At 39.7% G+C, this 11,053-nt stretch overlaps 1 protein-coding gene across 1 annotated transcript; it reads left to right on the top strand.

The window, feature by feature from the left end:
• Positions 1–645: 645 nt before the first annotated feature.
• On the top strand, positions 646–10,840 carry LOC128376863 (vesicular inhibitory amino acid transporter-like). Its single transcript, XM_053336718.1, has 8 exons — positions 646–749; positions 1,214–1,895; positions 6,596–6,732; positions 7,673–7,787; positions 7,907–8,109; positions 8,704–8,941; positions 9,225–9,387; positions 10,533–10,840. Exons 1-8 carry the CDS (start codon positions 646–648, stop codon positions 10,838–10,840), a joined length of 1,950 nt encoding a protein of 649 aa, XP_053192693.1.
• The last annotated feature ends 213 nt before the right edge of the window (positions 10,841–11,053 follow it).

Raw genomic sequence — 11,053 nt, 5'->3', positions numbered from 1 at the left:
AAACTCTTTGTGTATACATTTTGTGTTACAAAGTTCATAATGTTGCTTAAACCTTATATTCTAATATGAAATTAAATCAATGTTGAAGTTGATTTTTGTTGGAGTAACTAATGATGGTGCAAAGGTTGCTAAATTACACCCTCCAAGTGGTAATTATACATATGACCACCTATTATCATCATGGCATTCCTTTAATATAATAAGAGGTTATATGTTATGTAGGAATATAAACATTAATACATTTCATTGTGCAAAAATAAAAAGTAGGTATACTAATTTGTTGTGGCTTCGCCCTCCACTGCATCCCTGAGTGTAGTTATCTGCTGTGGAGGCCATTATTGCTGTTTACTCCTTCGCTGTTGAAAACATTGGCATATTATAATGTCACAGCTCACCAGCTTGTCAATCACCTCATACACCTGCATGTGTGTAGCTATGCAGGCATTGTGTATGTTGCTCATGTGTTTGTGCAGTTTCTCTATGGGCAGACATTGTAGGTGTGTAAGTGTGTAGGTGTGTAAGTGTACACGTTTGGTGGGAATTTGTGTATGAGTGTGTCAATGTGTCCGGTGTCAGTCAAGCTTTCTTAGACCTGTAGACCTCCAGACACAGAGAGGCTGACTCTGAAGGCAAGCAAGGCTGAAGATGGGTTCTCCTCACTGGGCTCGGACCCCTGGGCAGCCCATGAGTGCTGCTGGGTCTCTGTGGGGCTGGGCAGTGTCAAGGCTGCAACTGGACTGGACAACAAGGTGAGTTACATCATTTACTGTTTTTTTGTATGTATTGATTTACATATTGAAATATGAAGTCATTCAAAAAAAAAAAGACAGATGCATTTCTATTAAATTATCTCAATTAGGCAGAATCATGAATATATTTTGGGACATTTTAATAAATATTTACCTATACAAACAGACATGTTAATATCTTGCATTTCTGATTATATGCATATATATTCACACCCCTTTACATGCACATCTTGTTCTTTAAATATAATAATATTTGATGATTTTAATTAAGTAAAATTCCTCTGGATTGCAGCAATATACCACAGCAAGGACATTTTTGGAAAGTGTGAAATGTGGCTGAAATTTCTTCAATTTAAAGCAGTCCACACTTAATCTAGAGGAGTAGCAATATTATTGAGAACCTGAAAACATGTAGAACTTGGATCATAGTGGAGCAAAAACATGCTAGTGGTTTTGATTGGCAGGTTCTTTCAGGAAGATGAAGAGATGCTGATTCTGACCCAGAGTGACGAGTTGAACAGAACCTACAGCGAGGACAACAGATTGCATAATACGAGCTCTGATGACGCCAAGAGAAACAGACCATCATCTAGAGAAACTTCTCAGTCTCTGTCTAAGCAAGATAATTCTACTATGAGGGAGAGAACAAAAGATGCTGACCTGATGGGATCCACTAGCTCTTCATGGCAGGAGAGTCCAACTTTTAAAGAAACCAGAGCGACCATAATCTCCACTGGACCCAGAACTGTCACCATGACTTCACCTGTCCCTACAACAGACTCCCTCTGGTTAAAAAACACCAGGCCCTATAGCAAAGAAAGATCTTCAGAGATACAAGCAGGCATGATGGGAAGCAACAGTGAAGAGAACTCAAATTTCAACCAAAAACAAAATAAAAGGAGAAGATCCTACAGGCTGGTCAGAGATCTTGGAAGGGATATACAGAAGCAAAGACTTACTGAGGATGGACAGGAGAAAAAGGATGAAGAGGGAATCATGGAGGGATCTTCTCAGGTTTTCACCAGCTTGGAAGAAGAGAGAGTGAGGACGAGTGTAGCCAGTCCAGTTCAAAGCACCACAGGTTTGAATTCTACTTCAACCATCACAGCGTGGGAAGCTGGCTGGAACGTCACAAACGCTATACAGGTAAGTTTGAACTTTAGGAACATTTCAATTCACTCCATTCAATACATAAAGATACATACTTTAATTTTCCTGTTTACCAGGCAGCCATTGGTCAATACAGGTCATGTAACTACAGTATGTATGAAGGCAGACATGGACAGTTGTAACCTATTTGTCAAAGTTAAGTCCACACATTTGTCTTCAGAGTTTGGTTTTCCAATAATATACCTCAGCTGCTGCTACAATTATTTTTTTCCAACATGCCTTTCCCCTTCTTTCTCCAAAACTTAATGTCTGTTCCCCCTTTTTTCTTGTGGAAGATAAACACCAAAATGCAAATACCCCCTGTTTAGGTGCCAAGCTGCACACTATCAAAAAGCATTAATTTTGCAGAGTAACTCATCTGCACCCACTGTGTTTTAATATTACTAAACAATGCTTTGTGATCTTGCAGAGAGTTTGTCAGGCGCTCTCCAGTCTCCATAATCAAATAAAGCATGAATCAAATCAAGAAAAAAGAAAAAAAAGGAAGAAGAAGAAGAAGAAAAGCTCCCGGTCACAGTGTGTGTTCTTGTGGTGGCAATGCTAATAGCTTATTATGCTGTAAATGGTAGGCTGGATTCAATCGCTGCGCTCATGTAAATGTGTTCTTTCACTGAATAACTGTAGTGTAATTGAACAGTGTCACTGGGTCCGTAGAGAATACGTTATGACATTAGGGCCTCAATACAGTGAATGCACGCATATACACACATGCATGCAGGCAAATGAAGACAGACACAGATAGTCATATACACATGCAGACGTTCTCCATTAGGTATTGAGGTATATTTGCATCAATTCCTGTTGTTGTTGTTTGTGTCATATTACTGCACATATATAACACATATTTTTAATCAGTGTTATCGCTGTTGTCAGTACATAAAGACATGTGCCAACATACAATATGATATTTAGTAGAGAAATAAGTATTTTATGAGCTTGCTTTATTGATGCTACTCTCTCTGTCTGGGTTCCAGGATTTTTTCATTAAAGACAGACTTTCTGCGACTTGTATGAACTGAGACTGTGATATATTCCATATTACTGATTTAAATCAAATATTCAATATATAAAGTGGAATGTAACCTCAGTGCCTTCAACTATATTTAAATTCATTAGCTCATAAAACTAGACTTGAGTTCTAATTTTACTTTACTTGCAGCAAGTTTTTCTAACAGCCTCCTGGACTGTCGGGTTAGTTAATGTTTTGCAGGTTATTCATTTCCTGCAGCACATTATAATCAAGAACCTTAACCAAAAAGATTGTTAAGTAATCCTATTGGTCAAGGTTCATGATAACAGTTAGGTTAAGTTAAGATCTCAGACAGTATAAAAGAAGCACATCTGATGTACTGTATAAACACCTTTCATTGCAATTAAATGGCAAATCTTTTCATTAAGGGGCTAACAGATGTCCTAATAATCGACAAAGAAAAGGACAGCAGTTTTATTTTGTATCAAGGCTAAAAAGAAAATATGTATTTTCTGGTGGTGGTTTATTGATGCCAATATAACTGTCTGTCTGCCAGCTTAATAAAGTTTTTATTAGAGAGCAAATTTGCTGCCAGAAATGCAAAATCCAGCTCCAGCTCTCAAGGCTCCTGACTTGGGAATATTATTAAACTCTGTTTGAATTCAGACCTGTTTGTTAATGAGGCAGTTGTAGTTTGTCCGTCTTCATCGCAGATTAGCGTCATGGACCTTTTGTTTCTGACATAGAGAAATGCTGACATTAATATAATTACCTATGATTGAAGGATATTTCACTTTATAAATGATATCTTACCTTAAACTGGGTTGAAAGAGTACTAAATATGATTTTCAATCCCATACACAAGCCATAGGGAAATGAAGAATGTCCCCATTTTGTCTTGGAAAGATTGCTGTCAAAAGTTATTTGGTTCATCGTACTGCCAACTCATCTCCCCGAGACCCTGCGGAAAAAAAGCAAGTCTGAATATGCTGCGGGTTCGTGCATAAAAAAGTAGACTTTTGCAGCTTTTGTGTCATCTTCCACCAGTTATTCAGTAGATCTCCTTTATTAGCATCATCATTATCCACATTCCAAATATTACTAGAAGTAAGACTGCAAGTAACAATTCTTTTTTTAATCACCATTCATCAATATCTAGCTGCAATAAATAGCCAGGAATATGCCCATGACAACTTTCCAGAGCCTAAGAGGACATGTTTAAATGACTTCTTTTGTCCAACCAACCAATAAATTCAATGAACTCTCATACACGACAGAGCAAAGCATCAGTCTCACATTTTAGAAGCTGGTACCAGAGAAAGTTTGTGTTTGAAAAATGTCTTTAATGATTAATGAGTGATTTTAAAAAGGTGTTGCCAATTTATATCCAACTAACCGCTCAATAGACTAATAGTTTCAGTTCTAGTATCATCTTTATCAGAATAAATAATATTTCTTATGAAATAGTTGTTTTGATGCAATTTAACTTTAATATTATATTGTTATAGTGCATAGATGTGTTTTGAAATTAAAGTTTATTAGATTGTTTTATTAGAAATTACTCTGTTTCCTTTGCAATTTTAGTGGCCCATTTTTACTGATCAGCCGGCCCATTTTACCTTAACACTGCCGATCTAAAAAATGTGGGGTAACTCATCTTTCAACAGCTGTAGGGCTTAAACAATTATATTTTCTTACATACATTCCACACAAAAATATTGATAACAAACCCTTTTAATCATAAGAATACAAATAAATGTCATACATTGTTCTTTTGTTAGTTTCCCATGCCATTAACCAAAAAGTGGCCCAATTTAGCTGATGTCACCCTATAATTATCATCATTGCTGCCAACCTCATTATAGCACCTTTCATTCTCAGGTCATTTTTATAAATTCTGTACATTACTTATCTACATGTATCCATCTTGAAATGCTTTATGATTGCACACATCCTTTTCATTGCTTTTTTTTTCTCTTCAGCAATGGAATTTAAACAAAATAACTGATTACCTTCAGGAATACAACTTCAGTTATGTAAAAAAATAAAAAATAAAAAGGCACTTTCAGTTATTTAAATGTCAAACCTGCCTTTGTCTGCTCTGCCTAATCCCCTCATGGTGCTGGAAGACATTTCTCTATCAGTTTTTGTGCACAAGGCATGTGCTTGCATAAAATATTGTCTATGACCTAAAGGGCAACAGTTGAAATCTCCCACCTGGGGAGTCCAGAGACAGGACTAGTGAATGTGTAATAATCCCTATTTCAGCATGTGTCGCTTGCTGCTTGGTTGCTTGATATTGTGTATGTAAGGTTTAAGAAAATAAGAGTGCATGTGCTTGGTCAACATCCCCTGAACAAACAGATTTTTTAAGACGGCGCCTTATGTGTCAGATTATGGCAAGATAGAGCTGAAAAGAATGTTTTAGCTTCTTCTCCGTCTTCTTCTGAGCCAATCGGGGATTTCTTTCTCCTCCCTTGTTGTTCCCCTTTGTGATTGGGAGCTGCTTCAGGTTGTGCTCAGAGTAACCAATGAGGAATTAGCTGGCAAAAACACAGAGAGAAAGAGAAGTGAGGAGAGAGAGAGAGAGAGAGAGAGAGAGAGAGAGAGAGAGGGTGGGGTGGGGTGGGGTAGGGAACGGGGGGGTTGAAATCAGATACTTGAGCGTCAGATTTCTCTCAAACTGCTTTCATCCCCAGCAGCTCCATTTTAACATCAAAGCTCTATCAGCATATGCCTAACAGACACCAGTTACAACTTAGCAACTTGAAAGTGAGAGACTGTGTGCGTGTCTGTTTATGCGTCCGCAGTGCAGTATGTGTTTGCGTGCGTCTTCTGGTCTATGATGTGCTTCCACAACTCTCTCAGTGAGTCTGTGTTTCGCCGTGTTCCAACATCCAAAAACACAGCAGCTCCATCAAAGTAGCTCGTTGTCTCCTCTGATCTCGCCGTCTTCTCGCTCTTCCAAACCTCCTGCTCTCCAGCCGTGAGGTCTCACCCCCCCCCCCCCCCCTCTCTCTCCCCCCACCTCTTCCTTCCCTCTTCCACATTAAGTTCCTCTCCTCTACCCTAATTCTTAGCTTACCTATACCTTTCTACCTACCTGCCTTTCCCCACCTCCAGCCTCTCCTCTTCGCTCCTTGCTTTTTCTCTGGCTGGCAGACACAAACATGTTCCCTTGGTGATGGGCCAAAGCTCGACTCTCCTCTCCCTTCTGCTCTCCTGTATCCTCAAATTCTCCAGGCATGACGCCAAAACTCTCTTCTCGCCCCCTCGTCATCCTACCAACGTCCTTTTTTCTCACTTTCTCTTTCTTTCCTTTTTCACCTACCCACCTTAATCTTTCTGCAAAGTTTGGATTTCCACATTTTCCACTTGTCTCAATAATTATCTCTTCGGTGTAAAATGAGTATCATGCAGCACCGTGTTTAAAGGAAGTGCCATACTTTGATTTTTATAGTCATCATGTGTCATTTTTATTGTATTTCCCATACATGTTGTTTTGATGTTCTTTTTCTTTGGGTAAAATGGGGAGAGTGGTTTTGTGCTCTATAGTAACTCTAGTCTAAAGTGACACAGTGGATGATAACTGAGTTTTTGAGGGATTTTCAGTAATGCCTTGGTCTCTTGTCATTGTCTTTTTCACTATCCCCTTAAACCCTGTCCATCTATGTTCTCTGTGCTCCTTCTCTTTCTTCCCACGTAGGGTATCTTTGTGTTGGGTTTGCCCTTTGCTCTTGTCCAGTCAGGCTATGTGGGTCTGGTTCTCCTGGTTCTGTCGGCTTGGGTTTGCAACTACACGGGAAGGATTTTGGTGGCCTGTTTGTACGAAGAGGAAGAAAGGTACGGTTTCTATTCTTTTCTATTGGTGTAATTACCCAACTGCAGTCAGGTGACAACATGTTTTATCCCATAGGAGCGTGTTATCACTTAAATCTACTTACTCTTTTCCTGACAGGGCAGAAATTTACTCAGCATCTTTTTAAACTTTGTCTCATGTGGTGATTTCCAACAAGCAATAACCAACTTCCTGTGTTTAGTCCTAAGATTCAGTTCAGACCCTCAACAGGATTCTATATTGAAACGTAACCGTAAACGCAAAGAGCAAGAGCATGAACAGCCAGTTGACAGAAAGAGGTAGAAACATTTCTTTTTGTTCATTTAGCAGTGGAGTCTCAGCAGTAGCAGCACTTTCACAGACGAAGAGAAATATGAATGTGTTGATGTGTAACACTGTAATTTGTGATTGCTTGGCTTGTGGGCTACATTTGAATTGAACTGAGATGATTAGTTCAGTTCGGCCGAGTTTGATTATAAAATGTATACTGCGAGTTACGAAAAAGATCAACAACAAAAAAAAAAAACTAACCCTTTTTTTCGCTCACTTGGACACACGCTGGCTTCAAGCTTCAATAGAGCTGAAGTCTGCAGTGGCTCATCGGCTTTGAAATAGCCTGCTGGAGGCTATTAGACAGGCTGAGTCTGCTGATGCTTTTAAGATGCACCTCAAGACCCTCTTTTATTCTCTGGCTTTTAATTGTGTTTAACCTGTTTTTACTTCTTTCAGATTTCTTGGGTTTTAAATAGTGTTTAAACTGGTTTCTATTTACATCTACTTTATTTTAAACCTGTTTTCTTTTTTTAAAGCGCTTTATAAATCAATTTAAAAAAAACTTGAAACATTTATTCAACATTTGCATAAAAAAGGGACAATGGTTGAAGTTATGAATGTGTGTCAGATATGCTGTATCATGGTAAAATGCGGTAGATTTGTGTCTTTCAGTGGAGGTTCAAAGGTCAGAGTCCGGAACAGCTACCAGGATGTAGTACAAGCTTGCTGCAAAGGACTGTGGCCCCACTGGCCTGGACTGGGTGGATGGATGGTTAACGTAGCTCAGGTAACTCACAAACAAAAATATATGTGATTTTGAGACTTAAATTCTGAATAACTTAACACAATTTAGTCATTTGATGAAGAAAACATCTTTATTTGCACCCCTGTATCTTTCTTATCCAGGTCATTGAACTGTTGATGACCTGCACCCTCTATCTAGTCGTCTCCACCAGTCTTTTGTCTGACAGTCTAACAGGATTGACTGTTCCTCGACCGGTGTGTTCGCTGGTGTCTCTGGTGTTCTTGCTGCCCTGCCTCTTGCTGACTGATCTCAGACCAGTCTCCACCCTCAGCCTGCTCTGCTCCCTGGCTCACATCCTGATCAGGTGACTGAGTAAAAGAAGCATCATGTTCGTTATGATGGAGCGGTGAATTTGTGCCCGCTGCCAGCTGATCAGTATCAGCTGACAAACCCACCAGTCCTGTTAAATCAATACAACAAGGCAGTCTTTATAACATGACAAAATCTCATTCTCACTCTTGTGATCATTTTTTCAGCTGCTGCTGGTTATGCTGTCTGCTCCCACCTGCTACACACCCCTGTTACTGGTTGTCTGATAGATGTCTCATGCCAGGTGTCTTGCATAACACAGGGAAAATGAAGCTGGGTATTAGGGTTCAATGGTGTCCTGAGCTCTTAAAGCCCTCTGATCTCTCTGCCTTTCTTTAGCAATTAAGTCCTGAGCATACATACAATACCTCTCAGTTTATTTCCTGATTATTTAAGATAGGAAAAATGTTTGTCTGAGGGTTTATTACACTCTCTATTTTTATTACAGTAAAAAGTCTGATATGACTGGACACAACTAGTTGTGTGAAAAATACCACAATAACTAGTATCAAATTGTGGTTTGATTATAGATGTATTCAAATAAAAACATATAACATATTCTCTCCTTTTGTCTCCACCTCTATGTCAGCCTGCTGGTCATGTTGTACTGTCTGAGTCTGGCCAGCAGCTGGTCTTGGTCCTGTCTGTCCCTCTCTGTGGACCCAGAGGACTTCCTTGTCTCTGTGGGCGTCATCATCTTCTCCTACACTTCGCAGATCTTCCTCCCTCCTCTGGAGGGCAGTATGGAGGACAGAGGGCGGTTTAATGCCATGTTGGGATGGACTCATGGTGCTGCCTGCATTATGAAAACTATGTTCTCTTTACTGGTTAGTGATGTTTAGATTTGGAATGTATAATGTGATGTCTTATATCGTAGACATTCATTAGAAACCAAAAGTAGAACTGCAACTTTTCTTACATTTTTACAGCTTCTGAATTTTACTCCATTAGAATTTGATGATAGCCAAAAAAAAGTGACAAATACAAATTAGGTGTGTATAGGCTTGACTTCTATTTTAAACAGCAGGTCTAATCAAGGGATGGAAAAAGGGATTGGCAAATTGAGTGATTGATTGACTGATTGGATTGGTTGTTTTCTTCCTTAATTAGGCCGTGTTGACCTGGGGAGCAGAGATCAGCGAGGTCATCACAGACAACCTGCCCTCTGATCTTCGCCCTCTAGTCAACCTGTGTCTATTGGCTAAAGCCCTGCTGTCCTACCCTCTGCCCTTCTACTCGGCTGCTGAAATACTTCAAACCTGTCTGCTCAGAGGTGAACAGATGTATTTTATGGTTAAACCTCTGACCTCTCCCAAAGTATTGTCCTCGTACATGGAGTGACATTTCCTCCAGACCATTCACTGATAAATCTAATTTAATAGATTGTACCCATGAAATAGATATAAGGTGTGATGTTTAAGATTGACCCTATAGCAGATCTATGTTTTACAAGTCAAATGACTACTATGTAGATCACACATGGCCTCAGGGAGCTGTCATTGTCTTTACACATTTCTAAATACTCTGTAAAACAGTAGAAATCAGGAGATAGAGGAGTTGTGACTGAAGGTTTGCACACTCAAAAATCTCTGCATGATTCATGACAGTAGAGATAATGAAAGTGAATCAGTCAGACTCCTGCCCTCTCATACTATCAAGTTGCCCTTGAGCAAGACATTCACTGCCAAATTACTTGGGTAGCCACCAGTAGGGAAGCAATGGTTGGACTGGGTAGCTCCCAGGTGGGAATCCCTGCTGCTTTTTGGATGGTGCTGATGGTAAGAGCATGAACAGCCAGTTGACAGATTACCACACATGATGTCACATGATATTGGTACCCACCCTTGAACACCCTGCTATCTTACTGAATTTATGAGAAAAAGGATTTGATAAAAAAAATCACACATTTAAAGACTAGATACTCACTGTGACCAGCATGATCAACAAGTCACCTGACGTCTTCATATTTCACACAACACATTAGTCACCACAGCTGAACTTTACACTGTTATTTACTGCCAACAGTCATGAGGTCATCTAACTTGAACACTTCTTTGTTTCTTGAGTGATGTAATGCAGTTTCATGATAGATATTTTTACCTGTAAGGTCTTTAAATGCACACCTGTTCTCCACAGCTTATACTTGAGTGCAGTATAAATTGTTGTTAGTTTTAAATATTGTCACTTAAGTGGTACTTGTATTGCCTCATTACAATAATGTCATACTGTAATAATGTCATATTAAAATCAGAGGCTACTGACACCACCACACTGATGCAATTGTGAAGGAATGATTCATAAAAGAGCAACACAAATACAGCACTTGTTTGTCAGGTCATCACAAACTGCCAACAACAGCCCTATCTATCTATCTATCTATCTATCTATCTATCTATCTATCTATCTATCTATCTACAGACGCTGCCGTCTCATTGAAACATGGAGGCTTGTCTCGTTCGGCGTTGCTTGTCCGTGGCGCCTTGCTGATGACATCATACCTACTGGCCCTGCTGGTGCCCAGGTTCTCCCTGCTTATGGGTTTGACAGGCAGTGTGACCGGGTCTGCCATGACACTCATACTACCTTGCCTGTGTCACCTGCGACTGCAGTGGGGTCACCTCACTGGGAGGGAGCGGCTAATAGATGTGTGTATACTGAGTCTCGGGGTCATCTGTAGTGTGTCTGGTGTGATTTGTTCTGTAAAAAGACTGGTGGAGGGGCTGTAGGAGGGGCAGATGGGTGGATGGGTGGATGGAAATGTAAGGGTCAGCGGGTCATTTTCTTGAGAGTACAGTTGCAGGCTCTGCTTTGTGTTATTTTCTGCATTCAATACTGTATCAGTGCATGTTTACAGTTTGTTTTTTACTACATAATTTCCATGTACATTCTGTAAAAAGCTGTTGTAAAAAAATAATTTATCTGTACATCATGTCAGTGGG

The sequence above is a fragment of the Scomber japonicus genome, chromosome 17, assembly GCF_027409825.1.
Source record: "Scomber japonicus isolate fScoJap1 chromosome 17, fScoJap1.pri, whole genome shotgun sequence".
NCBI lineage: Eukaryota > Metazoa > Chordata > Actinopteri > Scombriformes > Scombridae > Scomber > Scomber japonicus.
This window is presented reverse-complemented; position numbering and strand designations above follow the sequence as displayed.